Source organism: Erythrolamprus reginae, chromosome 6, assembly GCF_031021105.1.
Source record: "Erythrolamprus reginae isolate rEryReg1 chromosome 6, rEryReg1.hap1, whole genome shotgun sequence".
Lineage (NCBI taxonomy): Eukaryota > Metazoa > Chordata > Lepidosauria > Squamata > Dipsadidae > Erythrolamprus > Erythrolamprus reginae.
Window position 1 is genome coordinate 11,733,407 of NC_091955.1, and position 21,727 is coordinate 11,755,133.

At 42.1% G+C, this 21,727-nt stretch overlaps 1 protein-coding gene across 2 annotated transcripts in view; it reads left to right on the top strand.

Moving 5' to 3' along the window:
* The first annotated feature begins 3,326 nt into the window (after positions 1 to 3,326).
* CDPF1 (cysteine rich DPF motif domain containing 1) overlaps positions 3,327 to 21,727 on the top strand; it is a 20,974-nt gene continuing 2,573 nt past the window's right edge. The window contains exons 1-3 of one of the 2 annotated variants that reach the window (XM_070755256.1): positions 3,327 to 3,443; positions 15,701 to 15,805; positions 16,449 to 16,560. In XM_070755256.1, coding sequence (XP_070611357.1) covers positions 3,418 to 3,443; positions 15,701 to 15,805; positions 16,449 to 16,560 — 243 coding nt within the window. In that variant the 5' untranslated portion in view covers positions 3,327 to 3,417. The remainder of the gene's footprint in view (positions 3,444 to 15,700; positions 15,806 to 16,448; positions 16,561 to 21,727) is intronic. The other variant, XM_070755257.1, reaches the window with a different exon arrangement.

Below are 21,727 nucleotides of genomic sequence, written 5' to 3' on the forward strand. Positions count from 1 at the left end.
TGTGCAAGTGTCCATACACAGGTAGGTACAGTACCTTTTCATGGAATGACCATTTTAAGTTACAACGGCACTGAAAAAATGACATACAGCCATTTTCACATTTATGACCAGTGATGGACTCCTACAGGTATGGTCAGGTATGCAGAACAGGTAGAAAAATTTAGAGTTTTTTTCTTCCTCCCCCCTCCCTTCTGGGCTCTGGGTATGTTTTTCCTATGGCAGTAAATGAGGTTGAATGTGTATAATTTTAGAACAGCTGAGTGTGCGTTTGTGTGTACATACACATACAGGTTATATAGCAGATAATGTACATTTTTGTGTGCTTGTGTTTAATATATATGTACACATATGGCATATTATTATTATTATTTATTAGATTTGTATGCCGCCCCTCTCCATAGACTCGGGGCGGCTCACAGCAACAATAAGAACAATGTAACAAATCTAATAATTTAAAAACACTAAAAAAACCATTATTAAAAGCAAACATACACACAAACATACCACGTATAAACTGTATAGGCCCGGGGGAGATGTCTCAATTTCCCCATGCCTGACAGCAGAGGTGGGTTTTAAGAAGTTTACGAAAGGCAAGGAGGGTGGGGGCAGATCTAATCTCTGGGGGGAGCTGGTTCCAGAGGGTCGGGGCCGCCACAGAGAAGGCTCTTCCTCTGGGTCCCGCCAAACGACATTGCTAAGTCGACGGGACCCGGAGAAGGCCAACTCTGTGGCACCTAACCGGTCGCTGGGATTCGTGCGGCAGAAGGCCGCACCTAGAATTAAATAGTATATTTTGGATGTTCAGTAATAATAAATAGATAGGGAAATTGTATCTCTATGAGGTGAGGAGAGGCCAGGCAACCTAACCCAAACCCTTGATGTGAGTGACGTCAAGTTGGCCACCTTTAAGCCAGTCACATGACCTTTAAGCCACCTCCGGTCACATGATCGTCAAGCCACTCCCACCTGGTCACATGGCCGGCAAGCCACCCCCACATAATAAGCCACCCCCACAATATGGTAGTAATTTTTTTTGCAGCCTTTCACTGCTTATGGCCATATGTGTTTGTGTGTGTGTATGCACACATACACGCACACACAAAATAAAAATGTCCTTTTGTCCCATTCTGACATATCCCTACAAATCATCTTGCCAGCACAATGGAGATAGAGTCCCATAAACCACTTCATCAATTCTTTTCCAAGTTTCTAGTGTCCCACCCTCCCTTTCGTCCTGGGATTAACTGTTGGTCTCCCATCCAAGGAAACCTCTGCAGGTTCAGCCCAGCTCGGCTAAGTGCTGCCCCTTTGGGGGTCTCACCAGATAGACAATTGGTCCTTGGCTAAAGTGAATAGGCACATAGAGGAGTCTTGCCTTATCTCCTGAATTTATGAAGAAACCAGTGGTGAAATCCAAATTTATTTTACTACCAGTTCTGTGGGCGTGGTTTGATGGGCATGGCTTGGTAGGTGTGGCAGGGGAAGGATACTGCAAAATCTCCATCCCCGCCTCATTCCTGAGGGAAGGATACTGCAAAATCCCCATTCCTGAGGGAAGGATACTGCAAAACCCATCCCTGCCCCATTACTGAGGGAAATATACTGCAAAATCCCCATTCCTGAGGGAAGGATACTGCAAAACCCCATCCCTGCCCCATTCCTGAGGGAAATATACTGCAAAATCCCCATTCCTGAGGGAAGGATACTGCAAAATCCCCATTCCCGCCCCATTCCTGAGGGAAGGATAATGCAAAATCCCCATTCTTGAGGGAAGGATACTGCAAAATCTCCATTCCCACTCTACTTTGGGCTCTGCCAGAGGTGGTATTTGCCGGTTCTCCAAACTACTCAAAATTTTCTGTTACCGGTTCTTCAGAAATTGTCAGAACCTGCTCGGATTTCACTCCTGGGAGAAACCAAAATTAACCTGTATGGAATCAATCCTGGGCCTAGAAAGCCTAGAACTAGGACGCCTTAAATAAGATCTAAGTATTGCCTACAAGATCATATGCTGCAACCTCCTACCTGTCGGCGACTACTTCAGCTTCAACCACAACAACACAAGAGCACACAACATTTAAACTTAATATTAAGCGCTCCAAACTTGACTGTAAAAAATATGACTTCAGTAACCGAGTTGTCGAAGTGTGGAACTCATTACCGGACTCCGTAGTGTCATCCCCAAACCCCCAACACTTTATCCCTAGATTATCCACTGTTCACCTATCTAGATTCCTAAAAGGTCAGTAAGGGGTGACTTCAAGTGCACTAGAGTGCCTTCCGTCCCCTGTCCTATTGCTCTCCTATATCTCCTATACCATATATATGCCCCGTGTAATATTTTGAGTGTCTCTCTCTCTATATATATATAAAACCCGAACTCAGAACAATCTACATATATATATATATATATATATATATATATATATATATATATATATATACACACACACACACACACACACACACACACACACACATACCCGCTAAAACCTTCATAGAATAGAATAGAATTTTATTGGCCAAGTGTGATTGGACACACAAGGAATTTGTCTTGGTGCATATGCTCTCAACGTACATAACATAAAATATACATTTGTCAAGAATCATGTGGTACAACACTTAATGATTGTCAGGGGTCAAATAAGCAATGAAGAAGCAATATTAATAATAAATCTTAGGATATACGCAACAAGTTATAGTCATACAGTCAACATGGGAGGAAATGGGTGATAGGAATGATGAGAAAAACTAGTAGAATAGAAGTGCAGATTTAGTAGAAAGTCTGACAGTGTTGAGGGAATTATTTGTTTAGCAGAGTGATGGCGTTCAGGAAAAAACTGTTCTTGTGTCTAGTTGTCTTGGTGTGCAGTGCTCTGTAGTGACGTTTTGAGGGTAGGAGTTGAAACAATTTGTGTCCAGGATGTGAGGGGTCAGTAAATATTTTCACAGCCCTCTTTTTGACTCGTGCAGTATACAGGTCCTCAATGGAAGGCAGGTTGGCAGCAATTGTTTTTTCTGCAGTTCTGATTATCCTCTGAAGTCTGTGTCGGTCCTGTTGGGTTGCATTGTGTATTGGACAAAATAAATAAAATTTCCTTCCGGGAAATCTCTTTAATTGGACGTTATCATCATCATCACCATAATCATCATCTGTGTGTGTGTGTTTCTGTGTATTGCTGGCTGAGGAATTCTGGGAGTTGAAGTCCACAAGTCTTAAAGCGGCCAAAGTTGGAGGTTCCTCCCTTAAAAGCATTCCATTGCTCCTATAAGGAGGGACGGGGTAATGCAGCCGAGCATGAACGTCATCGCTGTGGGCGTGGCTAGGAAACAGGAAGAAGCTGCTCGAGAGTCCCTCCTCTCCTCCAACTCCCCCGCCCGGGGGATTCTATGGTTGCGCGCCTGTTACACGTGTGAATGGAAGCGGCAAGGTACGTTTTCGTGTAAGTCAGCCAAGGGTGTGTGTCCGTCCCTTTAAGGAAATACAAGGCACGAACCTGGGCATTAATTGCAGCATTAATTCAGGGCCCTTCCAACGCACCTTAGACTCGCTTCCCTCCTGCAGCCGGAAAGCAGGGGGGTTTTCACGCCAGCCTCCCCCGGGGCGAGATTTGCTCTCGAGGAAGGAAATTTGCAGCCTTGCAATAAATGAAGCTGGGCATTGCCGTCTTGGGAGTTGGGTGTGTGTGTGTGTGTATGTGCAATTTCGTACTTCCCCAAGCGAAGTTGCTTAGCTCTTGTCCTCACAAGACCTAAGACCACAGCCCATAAAATCATCTGCTGCAACGTCCTTTTTGCCAACGACTACTTCAGCTTCAACCACAACAACACATGAGCACACAACAGATACAAGTGAACCGTTCCAAATTCGACTGCAGGAAATACGACTTTAGTAACGCGAGTAGTTGATGCATGGCACTCACTACGGTAGCAGGAGTCCTCAAATTCGGCAGCTTTATGACTTGTGGACTTCAACTCCCAGAATTCCTCAATTCCTGGAGAATTCTGGGGGTTGAAGTCCACAAGTCTTAAAGTTGCCAAGTTTGGGGACCCCTGGTACTAAGCTCCTCTGTTAGGCATCCTATTTACACTTCCCTGCAAAACAAAAACGCAAATCCATGGACAGAGAAAACTGGTAGCAAACTATCTCTGCATTGGTATTTTAGCTCTATTTACGTATTGATTTGACAATCGCTCACAAGTTGTTTCACTGCTACAATAAAAGCAACAACAGAATTAAGGCAGTGAATCCTAACTGCAAAACCCAAAGTAGGAGACAAAAGACCAGAGGAAACTAGAAAAATGTTTTTTGGGGGGAAAAATCACTCCCTTTCTAAGCTGTTTCATACAGTTTGCTGACATACACACTCAACGTTTCTGAGTTTGTCCTCTAGATGGCAGCAGCACCCGCAGATGAGCAAGAATATTTGTCAGCCATTAATATCTCGAGCAATTGCAATTGGGACCTACAGCTTGGTTATTAAGCGAAGTGGTTGCTAAGTTGCTTATGATCCCACCCCCACCCACCCCCGTCGGCCTTCCTTTGCTTTGCAGACCTGTGAAGGTTATAAAGGGGACGGTTAGTTACAAACGTACTTTTTCATAACGATTCCCCAAATTTGCAGTTTTTATTAGTTTATAATATAAAATGCAAAAAATATAGAAGTTACAAGTTATGTATGGTATGTTTGTGTGTATGTTTGGTTTTTATAATAAGGGTTTTTAGTTGTTTTATTAAATTGGATTGTTACATGTTGTTTTTTATCATTGTTGTTAGCTGCCCCGAGTCTGCGGAGAGGGACGGCATACAAATCCAATAAATAATAATAATAATAATAATAATAATAATAATAATAATAATAATAATAATAGAAGCAAATAGAAGGAAAATAAGGGAGGGAAAGGGGAAAGAAGTTCAGAAAAGAAGGGAGAATAAAAAAGCCTTGACTTCTGCATCTGGTGCAGTATAATAAAACTGTAACACCAAACCTCAATGTTTTACGCTTATATAATAGTATAGAACAGTGTTTCCCAACCTTGGCAACTTGAAGAAATTTGGACTTCAGCTCCCAGAATTCCCCAGCCAGCACTGGCTGGGGAATTCTGGGAGTTGAAGTCCAAATATCTTCAAGTTGCCAAGGTTGGGAAACACTGGTATAGAGTTCTTTATTGGCCAAGTGTGATTGGACACACAAGGAATTTGTCTTTGGTGCAGATGCTCTCAGTGTACATAAAAGACAAGATACATTTCCCAAGAATCATGAGGTACAACACTTAATGGTTGTCATAGGGTACACATAAAAATAATCAGGAAACAATATTAATATAAATTGCAAGGACACAAGCCACAAATTACAGTCATACATTCATAAGTGGGAGGAGATGGGTGATAGGAACAATGAGAAAAACTAATAGGGATAGTAATGCAGACTTAGTAAATAGTTTGACCATTGTGAGGGAATTATTTGTTTAGCAGAGTGATGGCATTTGGGAAAAATTGTTCTTGTGTCTAGTTGTCTTGATGTGCAATGCTCTGTAGTGACATTTTGAGGGTAGGAGTTGAAACAGTTTATGTCCAGGATGCGAGGGGTCAGTAAATATTTTCACAGCCCTCTTTTTGACTCGTGCAGTATACAGGTCTTCAATGGAAGGCAGTTTTTTGCAGTTCTGTGTAATCTAGACATTTCTATTACAACAACTAATCGGTAAAACCCAAAATCGTAGTTTCCTTTTTAATTTTTCATTTCTCACCTCAAGCACAAAATCCAGAACTGGTTTCCAAGTATAAAGAAAAGCACATGTTTTTTTCTTTGACCAAAGCCGTCAATTTCCCCATCTCTGCTAACTCCGTCAACTTTTGCAACCGTTCGTCCATTGTGGGGATCGAAACGTCAAATTTGACATTTCAGGTTTGATCCAGCATGTCTATGTTCCATATTACTCTGTTGACAGCAATAGGTCAGGGTGGATTTGATTTAAATCACATCGATTTAACTCATGATTTAAATCACTTGTTAAACGGCTTGGTTTAAATCAACTTGATTTAAATCATAACTTTTGAAGAGCACCTGTCATCTATGTTCCTCAGCAGTTCTTCCTCTGACCCACTGTTAATTCACCAACACTCCCAATATTGCAGAATATACAGTCTCATGCTACGTAACTCAGCTCCATTTCATGCCAAATAAACTAAAGCATTAATATATCTTAAGTAGAGAACTATCTTTAGATAATTTTATTTATCCATCTAATCTATCTATCTATCTATCTATCTATCTATCTATCTATCTATCTATCTATCTATCTGTTGTATTTATATGCCGCTCATTCCAAAGCAGACTCGGAACGGCTAACAAATGCGATAAATACAATAATATTAAAATACAATCACAAATACATAATAAAACCAATAATAACGATAAATAATAACTTTAAAAGAACCATACACACACAGCAGACAATCTAATTCCAGACCTGCTGGAAAAGCCAGGTCTTAACAGCTTTCTGGAAGATCGATAGGAGCAATTGATTCCACAAGGTCGGAGCCGCCACAAAGAAGGCTCTTCCCCGAGGTCCCGCCTACCAACATTGTTTTGGCGGATGGGATTTTTTACTCCGAAAGCATTTTATGGGTAAAATTTATTTTATTAAAATAAATTTGGTAAAATAGCCCTACATGGCATCGGACCAGAATACCTTCGGGACCGCCTGCCGCACGAATCCCAGCGACCGATTAGGTCCCACAGATTTGGCCTTCTCCAGGTCCCGTCGACTAAGCAATGCCGTCTGGCTGGACCAAGGGGAAGAGCCTTCTCTGTGGTGGCCCCGGCCCTCTGGAATCAACTCCCCCCTGGATATTAAAACTGCCCCCATCCTCCTTGCCTTTTGCAAGCTCCTAAAAACCCACCTATGTCGCCAGGCATGGCGAAGTTGACATGCCCCTTAGCTACTACGATTTATGTATGGTTTGCTTGGATTGTGTGATTAATTTTTTTAAAAATTATTATTATTATTATTATTATTATTATTTATTAGATTTGTATGCCGCCCCTTTCCGTGGACTCGGGGTGGCTCACAACACAATAAAACAATTCATAACAAATCTAATAATATACAATTTAAAATTTAAAATAGTTAAAAAAACCCATTTTTAAGCAGACATACCTACAAACATACCATACATAAATTATATAGGCCCGGGGGAGATGTTTCAATTCCCCCATGCCTGACAACAAAGGTGGGTTTTGAGAAGTTTACGAAAGGCAAGGAGGGTAGGGGCAGTTCTAATCTCTGGGGGGAGCTGGTTCCAGAGAGTCGGGGCCGCCACAGAGAAGGCTCTTCCCCTAGGGCCCGCCAACCAACATTGTTTAGTTGACAGGACCCGGAGAAGGCCGACTCTGTGGGACCTAATCGGTCGCTGGGATTCGTGCAGCAGAAGGCGGTCTCGGAGATATTCTGGTCCAATGTCATGAAGGGCTATGATAAGGGTTTCATTCTGTTTTTAATATTGGATTTGTACATTGTGTATTATGTTGTGAGCCGCCCCGAGTCTTCAGAGAGGGGCGGCATACAAATCCAATGAATTATTATTATTAATAATAATATTTCATACTTTGACAATCCACGTAACTCAAGATTTATGGAATTTCTGAATGGAGTTTCTATAGGGAAGGAAAACTTGTCCCTTGGCACGAGCAGAATGCTTCCTTATAATCCAGAAAATACTGGTATTAATATTTCCACTAGTTGCCCTTAATAATTATGAAAGACTACCCTGGGGAGGAAAATCCTATAAGTGCTGGTAGGAGTATAATTTGGGAAGATTAAATAAGAGGTGTGGCAGTAGAGAAATCCTCTCTGACAGAGACTGCAATCGTGTGTTGAGGCTTGTCTAACTTTAATCATAGCCCGATTACTTAAGCTCTTAAAGAACCACGGAAACAATTTACTCAGCAGATGAATGGCGCTGTTGGAGAGAAAGTATCTTCCCCTGACTAATTTTATTTCTGCGCTTCTGAATAGAATGGAATGGAATGGAATTCTTTATGTGTGTGATTGGACACACAAGGAATTTGTCTTTGGTGCACATGCTCTCAGTGTACATAAAAGAAAATATAGATTTGTCAAGGTACAACACTTAATGATTGTCATAGAGGTCAAATAAGCAATGAAGAAACAATATTAATAAGAATCTTAGGTTACAAGCAACAAGTTATAGTCATATAGTCCCAAGTGGGAGGAAATGGATGATAGGAATCGTTGTGGTTGGCTCTGGCCCAGCTCCTGCCCTAGGGGAATGGGGAGATGGATGCAGGGGAAACTTCAACATGTCACAGGCCTGTGTTATTGCCGACAGAATCAGTTCAGAGTTTAGTTTCCTCGGACGAAGAAGAAGGTGGGAGTGACTTGGAAGAGGGGGGCTTGGCACACAGCCCAGGCAGTCAATCTCCCTTATCTTCCCTTGATTCAGATGATGACGTTTTGGACCCACGCAAGCGCAGAATTATGCGTAGAAGAGACCAAGTAAGGACATATTACAGGAGATAAGAGAGGCCACCTGTGTTTTGGTGGGGCTCCAGTAATTAGGGCTGCTGCTATAAATAGCAGCATGTGGGTTTGGCCGTTGTGGAAGAGTATCTGATTGCAGTTCTTCAGGAATTGTGCCTTGTTTATTGATTTTTCACGTCTTTGAAACCAGCGCAGAGCAAAGTGTGTGGGTGTTTCACTTCGTTGGAAGAAGAAGGGGTGTGAAGTTTCTTCACAGCTGCTAGCTAAGTACTTAACGACTGCTTAAGGGAAATTGTACAGACTACCCGGTTGTTTTTGGACGAGTGCTCTTTGCAATACAAAAAGAGTGCTTAGTTTATTTTGAATTTTGGGATAAAGAACATTGTTTGGAATTTTTAAACGTGTGTGTGTCTGAAATTTGTACCCTTGAATTTTCGGGAGGCTCCTACCAGAGAGCCCGGCAGAACAGGAATGGTGAGAAAAAACTAGTAGAAATAGAAGTGCAGACTTAGTAAAAAGTTTGACAGTGTTTAGGGAATTATTTGTTTAGTAGAGTGATGGCGTTTGGAAAAAAACTGTTCTTGTGTCTAGTTGTCTTGGTGTGCAGTGCTTTAAGCCAATGTATGGATTTCAACACCCAGAATTCCCCAGGCCAACATACACAGACTTCAACTCCCAGAATTTTCATAGGCAACGTTTGTGTGAGTTGGAGTCCACACATCTAAAAGCTGCCAAGGTTGAGAAACACTGCTTCAAGCTAAACATGGCTTGTTTAGATCTCTGTGGATCCTCATGAGCCTCAGACTTTGGACCATTAAAAGCCATTTAAAACTGGATCCCAAACTCATGGTCTCCTCGTTTCCAGTCCAATACCTTAATTAATAGACCTAATAATAGAATTAATAATAGATGTATATTGGGTTCCCACCCCACATATCTGCTGGGTGAAGAATGTTTATAAACCTGGTTTGTGAAGCAACAGCATTTCAAAAGAACATAGACCCGTAGTGGCGATAGCAATATCATTTAGACTTATATACCGCTTCATAGTCCTTTTACAGCCCTGTGTAAGCGGTTTACAGAATGAGCATATTGCCCCCAACATTTTACCCACCTCAGAAGGATGGAAGGCTGAGTCAATCTTGAGGCGGTGGTGAGATTTGAACTGCTGAAATAGTTAAACTATTCTCCAAAGCACCTGAGGGTAGAACAAGAAGCAATGGGTGGAAATTAAAGACGGAGCGAAGTAACTTAGAACTAAGGAGAAATTCCTTGACAGTTAGGACAATTAATCCGTGGAACAGCTTGCCTCCAGCACTGGAAGTTTTTAAGAAGATGTTGGATAACCATTTGTCTCAAGTAGTGTAGGGTTTCCTGCCTAAGCAGGGGGTTGGACTAGAAGACCTCCAAGGTCCCTTCCAACTCTGTTGTTGTTGTTATATTATTATTATTATTATTATTATTATTATTATTATTATTATTATTATTATTATTATTATTATTTACAGCTAGCAGTTAGCTGAAGTAGCCTGCAGTGCTGCACTTTAACCACTGCGCCACCCCACCAGAACCTATGGCATGCGTGAGGTGTTGCCCTATCTCAACTCCTGCGCCCATGTGCACACTAGACAGCTAATTTTCAGCCTTAGGGAAGGCCGTTTCGCCCTCCGGAGGCGAAATGGGCAAACCGGAAGTCTATTTTCCCAACTTCCTGTTTGTCCGTTTCGTTGTTTTTTGCACTCTGGGGCTTCAGGAAGCTTCCTTCCCTCCCTCCCTCCCTCCCTCCCTCCCTATCTATCATCTATCTATCTATCTATCTATCTATCTATCTATCTATCTATCTATCCATCCTCGACAAAAAAATCACACATAATCCTTCTGTGATACAAGCTGATACAGGAGATGAGCCTGTAGCCTAGAGGCTAAGGCTTCTGCCTTACAAGGCAGAGCCCCAGGTTCAAATCCCAGTAAGGGTGTGACTACCTGATGAAGACAAATAAGCCCAAAATAGATCTATAGTAGTCTTCCTTCCTTTTCATTATCAGCAAAATATATTATCCACTTATAGATTATAGTTGTTGGCTATAAAAAACTTGGAATACGGCCCCTGGTGGGGCCGAGAGGCAAAAAGGAAGTTGTGATGCTTCCTTCCTTCCTTCCTTGGATTTATATGCCGCCCCTCTCTGAGGACTCGGGGCGACTTATAACATATAAAACGAAAACAATAGAAAAAAGGCCAAACCGTCACAACGTACTAAAATTTTAAAGTATAAAGAAAAACCTGATGATAATGTATACTGAAAATTTGGAAAATTAAGATATTTATACTAATTAAGATTATTACTTTTCTTTCTTTTTCTTGTCAATCAGCAATTATCAATTATTATTTAAAACAGGCAATAGAAAATGCACATTGTTAATACCATTATACAGACTTGCCGCCCATTCGCCCGCTTTTTATTTTTCTTTGCAAGTTTTAAATGTGTATGTTTGTATTGTTTATATATGTAAATTTAAAAAAAAAATTTTTAAAAGGAAAACAATACACTATCCTAAATCCAATTAATTTAGGCTAATCTAAACCCCCCAGTTACATTAAAAGGTCAATCATTCCGATTCAACAACAAACATGCATTGTATTCGTCGGCCAGGCGGCTAGAGTCTAATGGCCCCAAGCCTGGCGGCATAAATGACACTTCAGACTCTTGCGGAAGGCGAGGAGGGTGGGGGCAGTGTGAATCTCCAGGGGGAGCTGATTCCAGAGGGCCGGGGCTGCCACAGAGAAGGCTCTCCCCCTAGGCCCCGCCAAGCGACATTGTCTAGTTGATGGGGCCTGGAGAAGGCCGACTCTGTGCGACCCAACCTGTCGCTGGGATTCATGCGGCAGGAGGCGGGCCCGCAAGTAGTGTACTTGATCCCTTTACGGGGAGCCGTATTCATGTCATTACACGTCAGCCTTAATAAAAACTTACCTCACCTGCCCTTCGGGTTTAAGAATTCATAAAAGAATATAAGAAACCCCTCGAGGCTCTGCTTTATTGGAGCTAAGATTAGATGAATATAATTAAGCAAATAAGATACGCTATGCCTCTTAATCTCTAGATCGGTATTTCTCAACCATGGTTGCTTGAAGATGTGTGGACTTCAACTCCCAGAATCTCCCAGCAAGCTATCAACACTACACAGCTTTAAGTTTACGATATTAGGAGTGGCTGTGGGTTTTGCCTCCCAAGGACAATGCCATCTGTCCGTCCATAACCCTGGGGGAGGAATTACTGACCCCCTCAGAGACGGCCCTCAGCTGTGGCGAGGGGGACGTTTGCCCAGGTTCGCCTGGTGCACCAGTTGCGGCCCCATTTGGACCGGGAGTCACTGCTCACAGTCACTCATGCCCTCATCACCTCAAGGCTCGACTACTGTAATGCTCTCTACATGGGGCTACCTTTGAAAAGTGTTCGGAAACTTCAGATCGTGCAGAATGCAGCTGCGAGAGCAATCATGGGCTTTCCTAAATATGCCCATGTTACACCAACACTCCACAGTCTGCATTGGTTGCCGATCAATTTCCAGTCACAATTCAAAGTGTTGGTTATGACCTTTAAAGCCCTTCATGGCACCGGGCCAGATTATCTCCGGGACCGCCTTCTGCCGCACGAATCCCAGTGACCAATTAGGTCCCACAGAGTTGACCTTCTCCGGGTCCCGTCAACTAAACAATGTCGTTTGGCGGGACCTAGGAGAAGAGCCTTCTCTGTGGCGCCCCCGGCCCTCTGGAACCAACTCCCCCCAGAGATTAGAATAGCCCCCACCCTTCTTGCCTTTCGTAAGCTTCTTAAAACCCACCTCTGTCGTCAGGCATGGGGGAATTAAGATATTCTTTCCCCCTAGGCTTCTACAATTTATGTATGGTACGTTTGTATGTATGATTGGTTTTAAAATAAGGGTTTTTAGCTACTTTAGTATTGGATTGTCGCATGTTGTTTTTACCACTGTTGTTAGCCGCCCCGAGTCTACGGAGAGGGGCGGCATACAAATCCAATAAAATGAAATGAAATTAGGTGTAGCATGGGGTGACTGATGATTCATAGCCACGTCCATGAAGTTTTCTTTTAGATATTTTTCTTTTTACATATTGAAATTTTAATCGGCATAAGTCAATGTATGTAATTCTATATAATGTCTATAATAGTATATAATTAATAGCAAATAAGGTATATAAGGAATAATAATAATAATAATAATAATAATAATAATAATAATAATAAATTAGATTTTAAAAATTTATTTATTTATTATTTTATTTATTTATTTATTAGATTTGTATGCCGCCCCTCTCCGTAGACTCAGAGCGGCTCACAACAATAACAACAATGTAACACATCCAATCTATTTAAAAGACATCTAAAAACCCATTGTTAAAACCATGCAACATAATCATGCCATGCATAAATAGAATAGAATAGAATAGAATTTTTATTGGCCAAGTGTGATAGGACACACAAGGAATTTGTCTTGGTGCATGTGCTCTCAACGTACATAAAAGAAAAAGATACATTTGTCAAGAATCATGGGGTACAACACGTAATGATTGTCATAGGGGTCAAATAGGCAATGAAGAAACAATCAATATTAATAAAAATCTTAGGATACAAGCAATTTCGCTGAGGCTCCCCTCGCTGGAAACCCCACCTCTGGACTTCCGTTGCCAGCGAAGCACCCGTTTTTGCGCTGATGGGATTCCCCTGCTGTGATTCCACTGCATCATCACAAAAACACAGAAGTCTGGAGGTGGGGTTTCCTGTGGAGGGGAGCCTCAGGGGAATCCCAGCAGCGCAAAAACAGGTGCTTCGGCTGGCAAAAGGGGAGAGTTTTGGGCTTGCACGCATTAATCGCTTTTCCATTGATTCCTATGGGAAACATTGTTTCGTCTTACAAACATTTCACCTTACAAACCTCGTCCAGGAACCAATTAAGTTCGTAAGACGAGGTATCACTGTATTTGTGTTTTATAGGTGTATTTTTCTCATGTTGTTTCGTTTTGGTCTTTTGATATCGTGTTGTTTTTAAAACTGGAAATTTCAATAAAACTTTTTTTTAATAGAAGCGCTTGGCAGTTGCTGCGCTCTATTGTCCAAACACAGTGTGGCGCATATCCCAGGGATGACCAATGGATGGGACTATTTGGTTATTCTTGCCTGAGCCCCAGGAGAGAATGACTTCATGGAGTTTGGCTGTTCTGTCCCTTCTACCTACCATCTGTGATGCTTTAGAGCAGCCTTTCTCAACGGTGCCAACTTTAGGATCGGTTGGGGAATTCTGGAAATTGGAGTCCATCCATCTTAAAGCTGGTGAGGTTGAGAAACCCTGCTTTATAGAAGTGCTGTTAATGTGGGTTGGAAGGATTCCAGAGGAGGGAAAGAGGAAATTTTAGTTTTTCACTAGCCTCTAATTAAAACTTAACTTTTCCTTCGATACTGGACAGAGTCAACAAAGTAATTAAAAAATATACAGTGATACCTCGTCTTACAAACGCCTCGTCATACAAACTTTTCGAGATACAAACCTGGGGTTTAAGATTTTTTTGCCTCTTCTTACAAACTATTTTCACCTTGCAAACTCACCGCCACCGCTGGGATGCCCCGCCTCCGGACTTCCGTTGCCACCGAAGCACCCGTTTTTGTGCTGCTGGGATTCTCCCGAGGCTCCCCTCCATGGGAAACCCCACCTCCAGACTTCTGTGTTTTTGTGATGCTGCAGGGGAATCCCAGCAGGGGAATCCCAGCAGCGCAAAAATGGGCACTTCGCTGGCAACGGAAGTCCGGTGGTGGGGTTTCCCATGGAGGGGAGCCTCAGGGAAATCCCAGCAGTGCAAAAACAGGCGCTTCGGCTGGCAAAAGGGGTGAATTTTGGGCTCGCACGCATTAATCGCTTTTCCATTGATTCCTATGGGAAACACTGTTTCGTCTTACAAACTTTTTACCTTAAGAACCTCGTCCCGGAACCAATTAAGTTTATAAGACAAGGTATCACTGTATTTCATACTTTGACAATCCACGTAACTGAAGATTTATGGAATTTATGGAATTTCTGTATATTGATCTCACTGGTATCCTTCCCTTAAAAAGGGTATTGTCCCTTTTTAAGGGTATTATTATAGAATTTGGGATACATTTTACAATTGGTTTAAACAAAGAAACAATCAAATAAGTGAAATAGAATGCAAGGTTTAAAAGATTAATAATTAATATGTTTGTCTCTTTTTTCAAAATTGGAAACCAGATTTTCTCGTTTTTTTGAAGTCTTTTTTTCCTATTCTCTTTCACACTCTTATCTAAAATGTTTCTTTTCTTCTTTATTTTCTGTTACATAAAAACGTACAGTATTTGCAGTGAACATAGACTAAAATGTTTTCAATTTGATGTAAAAATATATACAACTCCGTATGTGCTTCTGACAAAAATCGGGATGTAAACCATCCCGGATATGTGTATTTTTCTTTTATGTTTGTGTGTTTGTATATGTCTGTTTTGTTTTAAATAAAAAAATGTATAATATATAGAGCGCTGGTGAGACCACATTTGGAATACTGTGTTCAGTTCTGGAGACCTCGCCTACAAAAAGATATTGACAAAATTGAACGGGTCCAAGGACGGGCTACAAGAATGGTGGGAAGACTTAAGCATAAAACGTATCAGGAAAGACTTAATGAACTCAATCTGTATAGTCTGGAGGAGAGAAGGGAAAGGGGGGCCATGATCGAAACGTTTAAATATGTTAAAGGGCTAAATAAGGTTCAGGAGGGAAGTGTTTTTAATAGGAAAGTGATCACAAGAACAAGGGGGCACAATCTGAGGTTAGTCGGGGGAAAGATTAGAAGTAACATGAGAAAATATTTGATTGAAAGAGTAGTAGATGCTTGGAACAAACTTCCAGCAGACGTGGTTGGTAAATCCACAGTAACTGAATTTAAACATGCCTGGGATAAACAGATATCCATCCTAAGATAAAACACAGGAAATAGTATAAGGGCAGACTAGATGGACCATGAGGTCTTTTTCTGCCGTCAATCTTCTATGTTTCTATATTTATTTAAATGGATTTTTCTGAGGACGTTTGGAGAGAATGCCTACCGCAAAAAGGATTAAAAGGCCTTACTTTAGGTATAATTTTTTTTGTTTTGTTCCCATAACAGTGCCCGGATGGAATCGAAAAATGACATGTTTGAATGTGAGCTGTGTGGATTAACAGCCCCTTATAACTACTATGGACATAAACCTCCCAACCCTTACTCAGTCACGTAAGTAGACGGCCCTGCCCACAGGTGAAATCCTACTGGTCTGGACGTACCACTAGCAGTATTGGGCTGCAGCCAGTACTGTCAGGTGCACAGTCCCTGTTGGAAAAATAAAGCTGTGCGCGCAGCTGCAGCTGAGCGGCGGGCGGGCACATGCGCTGATGTGAGATTTGGCTTCTGCACATGCTCAGGAAGGCAAATCTTGCATGTGCAAGATTTCACCGATTTTCAGCTTTTTTTTTGCTTCCGAGCATGTGCGAATCGGCTAAATCTCCCCGCTTTGAAACTAAACCAGAGCAAAGTGTGTTTCACTTTGTGAAAGAAGAAGGACTGTGAATTGCCTCACAGCTGCAAGCTAAGTATCTCAGAACTGATAAGGGACTTGTACAAATTACCAGTTTGTTTGGAGACGAGTGCTCTTCGCTATACCAAAAGAGGGCTTCGTTTATTTTCATTTTCGGTATAAAGAACATTGTTTTGAATTTTCAAACGTGTGTGCGTGTGTCTGAAAATGTGCATTTTTGGGAGGATTCTACCAGAGACCTCGACAGAACAACTTTTAATTTATTTTTTTTAAAAGTGAAGCATCTGTGTGGTTTAGTTTTAATCATGGTGTTGTGTGTGTGGTTGTATTTTTTTTTAACAGGCTCTTGGAAGACTGTTACGTTATGAGCGACCCGTTCACCCCCGACAAGGACAAATTCCTTATCCTTGGAGCACAGTGTAGTCGGTGTCACAAACTGGTGTGTGCTGGCCCGGTAAGTATCATGTGACGCCCCCCCCCTTCATGTCTGTGGTTGAGGTCTGTCTTCCTCAGTGACCTATTGGCATTGGGTCCAAGAAGGGCAGCCAACTTTTTTGAATGCCAAAAACGTCATTCCAGAGTAGGGCCTCTTCAAGGCCTCGTGCTATTTTTAAAGGAATAGACGATTGTCATCGGGGCTCAAAATAACGTCCAGCCACCCAGATTCATTGCAAAGAGCCCTCGACTTGACAGCCGTTCAGTCAGCGGCGCTTCAAAGTTACGGTGGCACTGGGTGGTGGTAGAAAAAAAATGACTTACCATTGTTTATAAAATACTTAGAGATAAAATACTTCGGAGAGGGGCGGCATACAAATCTAATAGAAACATAGAAACATAGAAGACTGACGGCAGAAAAAGACCTCATGGTCCATCTAGCCTGCCCTTGTACTATTTCCTGTATTTTATCTTACAATGGATATATGTTTATCCCAGGCATGTTTAAATTCAGTTACTGTGGATTTATCAACCACGTCTGCTGGAAGCTTGTTCCAAGGATCTACTACTCTTTCAGTGAAATAATATTTTCTCACGTTGCTTTTGATCTTTCCCCCAACTAACTTCAGATTGTGTCCCCTTGTTCTTGTGTTCACTTTCCTATTAAAAACACTTCCCTGCTGAACCTTATTTAACCCTTTAACATATTTAAATGTTTCGATCATGTCCCCCCTTTCCCTTCTGTCCTCCAGACTATACAGATTGAGTTCATTAAGTCTTTCCTGATACGTTTTATGCTTAAGTCCTTCCACCATTCTTGTAGCCCGTCTTTGGACCCGTACAATTTTGTCAATATCTTTTTGTAGGTGAGGGTTAGGGTTAGGGTTAGTGCAGTCAGACAGTAGGGAAAGCAAGTAGGATGCTTGGCTGCATAGCTAGAGGTATAACAAGCAGGAAGAGGTAGATTGTGATCCCGCTATATAGAGTGCTGGTGAGACCACATTTGGAATACTGTGTCCAGTTCTGGAGACCTCACCTACAAAAAGATATTGACAAAATTGAACGGGTCCAAAGACGGGCTACAAGAATGGTGGAAGGTCTTAAGCATCAGGAAAGACTTAATGAACTCAATCTGTATAGTCTGGAGGACAGAAGGAAAAGGGGGGAAATGATTGAAACATTTAAATATGTCAAAGGGTTAAATAAGGTCCAGGAGGGAAGTGTTTTTAATAGGAAAGTGAACACAAGAACAAGGGGACACAATCTGAAGTTAGTTGGGGGAAAGATCAAAAGCAACATGAGAAAATATTATTTTATTGAAAGAGTAGTAGATCCTTGGAACAAACTTCCAGAAGACGTGGTTGATAAATCCACAGTAACGGAATTTAAACATGCCTGGATAAATATATATCCATCCTAAGATAAAATACAGAAAATAGTATAAGGGCAGACTAGATGGAGCATGAGGTCTATGTTTCTATGTTTCTATCATCAGAAGTAGCTTGCAGTACTGCACTCTAACCACTGTGCCATCGAGACATAGTTGTCCCCGATTGCAAGTTTAGGGCGATATGCCATGTAGGGCACCGTGTGAATCCCCCACTGCCTTTACTAGTCCAGATAGTATCTTAATTTCACTCTACATCTTCAATTGTAGTGACCTTTGTACTTAAATCGGTGTTTTTCGAAGTTGGCGATTTGTAAGAATTCAGGGATCTTAAAAGTTAAGCAAATTAGAAAAACATTGATTTAAATGGATAAACTACTGACGAAGCACTAGTGGGGAATTGAAGCCCAGCCAAGCTTATTATAGAAGTGAATGTTACACTGTGAATATACAGAATGTAATGTCTGGCTCTGGAGCGTTACTAAATGATTACACCCATCCGCCCACACGCATACACTTACACACCCTCTGTCCCAGCCACTCATGGTGCAGGATTTGCCTTAACTCTTTGGCTAGCTAGGCGCAGGGGGTGTGTGTGAGATCCAATGTGCCTCCCCCTCCCAGATCCAGTTATTTTGTGAATATTAGACCAACTTTCTTCAGAAGACTGATTTAATAGATTAAAAGATTTGGAAGAATAAAAGAAGGAGAAGGAGAAAGAGAAGAGAAGAGAATTTTTATTGGCCGAGTGTGATTGGACACCCAAGGAATTTGTCTTGGTGCATATGCTCTCAACATACACAGTCACTCATGCCCTCATCACCTCGAGGCTCAACTACTGTAACACTCTCTACATGGGGCTACCTTTGAAAAGTGTTCGGAAACTCCAGATCGTGCACACCAACACTCCGCAGTCTGCATTGGTTGCCGATCAGTTTCCGGTCACAATTAAAAGTGTTGGTTATGACCGATAAAGCCATTCATGGCACCGGACCAGATTATCTCCGGGACCGCCTTCTGCCGCACGAATCCCAGCGACCGATTAGGTCCCACAGAGTTGGCCTTCTCCGGGTCCCGTCAACTAAACAATGTCATTTGGCGGGACCCAGGGGGAAAAGCCTTCTCTGTGGTGGCCCCGGCCCTTTGGAACCAACTCCCTCCAGAGATCAGAATTGCCCCCACCCTCCTCGCTTTTCGTAAGCTCCTTAAAACCCACCTCTGCCGTCAGGCATGGGGGAACTGAGATGTTCTTTCCCCCTGAGCCTCTTCAGTTTATGCATGGTATGTTTGTATGTATGTCTGGTTTTTATAATAAGGGTTTTTAGTTGTTTTATTATTGGATTGCTACATGCTGTTTTTATCACTGTTGTTAGCCGCCCCGAGTCCGCGGAGAGGGGCGGCATACAAATCCAATAAATACATACATACATACATACATACATACATACATACATACATACAGAAAGAAAGAAAGAAAGAAAGAAAGAAAGAAAGAAAGAAAGAAAGAGATACATTTGCCAAGAATCATGTGGTACAACACTTAATTATTGTCATAGGGGTCAAATAAGCAACGAAGAAACAATCCATATTAATAAAAATCTTAGGATACAAGCAACAAGTTACAGTCCTACAGTCTTAAGTGGGAGGAAAAGGATGATAGGAATGATGAGAAAAACTAGCAGAAATAGAAGTGCAGATTTAGTAAAAAGTCTGACAGTGTTGAGGGAATTATTTGTTTAGCAGAGTGATGGTGTTGGGGGAAAAACTGTTCTTGTGTCTAGTTGTCTTGGTGTGCAGTGCTCTGTAGCAACGTATTGAGGGTAGGAGTTGAAACAGTTTGTGTCCAGGATGCGAGGGGTCAGTAAATATTTTCCCCGCCCTCTTTTTGACTCGTACAGTATACCGGTCCTCAATGGAAGGCAGGTTGGCAGCAATTGTTTTTTCTGCAGTTCTAATTCTCCTCTGAAGTCTGTGTCGGTCCTGTTGGGTTGCAGCACCAAACCAGACAGTTATAGAGGTGCAGATGACAGACTCAATGATTCCTCTGTAAAACTGTACCAGCAGCTCCTTGGGCAGTTTGAGTTTCCTGAGCTGGTGCAGAAAGAACATTCTTTGTTGTGCTTTTTTGATGATGTTTTTGATGTTAGGTGACCATTTTAGGTCTTGAGATATGATAGAACCAAGAAATTTGAAGGTCTCTACTGTTGATACTGTGTTGTCTAGTATTGTGAGAGAAGAGGAGGAGGAGGAGGAGGAGGAGGAGGAAGAAGAAGAAGAAGAAGAAGAAGAAGAAGAAGAAGAAGAAGAAGAAGAAGAAGAAGAAGAAGTTGTTGTTGTTGTTGTTGGAAGGGACCTTGGAGGTCTTCTAGTCCAACCCCGTTCTTAGGCAGGAAACCCTATACTACTTCAGACAAATATCTAGCATTCATAAATTCTGGAGGCAGTTTATTCCACTGATTAATTGTTCTAACTGTCAGGAAATTTATCTTTAATATCTTTCTAAGTTGCTTCTCTCTTTGTTTAGTTTCCACCCATTGCTTCTTGTTCTACCCTCGGGTACTTTGGAGAATAGCTTGACTCCCTCTTCTTTGTGGCAACCCCTGAGATATTGGAACACTGCTATCATGTCTCCCCTGGTCCTTCTTTTCATCTAGTCCAACCCCCCTGCTCAAGCAGACGACCATACACCAGAGGTGGCTATGCTGGTGTGCAGAAGCCCTCCCCCCCTCCCCTCCCTTGCATACACAAAGAAACCCCCCCTCCAGCACTGCCCCCTTGCATGCGCTTAGGCCTCACTGAAGCCTGGGATGTGTGAAAAAAAGGCCAAACCGGAAGTTCAGAAAAACGGACTTCCGGTTTGTTCATTGTGCTGGGTTTTGCACTCCGGAGCTTCAGGAAACTTCCCTGAACCCTCCGGAGTGCAAAAACCAGCACAACGGCAAAACGGAAGTCCATTTTCTGAACTTCCGGCTTGTCCATTCGGTGGGTTTTTTGCACTACGGGGCTTCAGGGAAGCTTTCCTGAAGTGTCCAAATGGCGAAACGGCCTTTGGAAAGGCCGAAATTCAGTTTGCCAGCGCACGCATACGCGCTAGAGCTGACATAGGGGAACTTCTCGCGGGCCGTCCGATATGGCTCCGCGTGCCATCACGGCTTTACACCATTTCTGACAAATTCTAGTCCAATCTCTTCTTGAAAGTCTGAAGTGACGAAGCTCCCACAACTTCCGACGCTTAAAAGGAAGACTCTGGGGAGGAAGAAAAAAAAAATCAAGAGTGGGTGGAATGAAATACTTTCTCACATCGTTCCGTTCCGAGGGAACAGGGCGGACTCTCCATGGCTGGAGAGGTTCAGGCCTTGTAGAACAGAGGCAGACGGGTGGATAGCTGGAGGTGTAGGTGGGTAGGCAGATAGGTATGGAGTTTAGAGTACTTTTTGCCTGACCTGAGTTCCCGAAAGTGGTAGATTGCGAAGGTACAAGGAGGAATTCTTTGATCCCCTACTCTGTTAATCTGTCCCAAAGGATGACAGAGAGTTTTTATTCCCACCAGGGCCTAGCTGGGCAAGAGCTGATGTGAAATCTGCTGGGCTTGGAGGACACTTTCACTGGCCCAAAGCAGATTTTTATTTATTTATTTATTTATTTATTTATTTATTTATTTATTTATTTAATTAATTAATTAATTAACTGGGTTTGTATGCCGCCCTTCTCCAGGGACTCGGGGCAGCTCACAGCATATACAAAAACAGAGGACAATAGTAAGCAATCCAATTAATAATACATTTAAAACAATTCATTT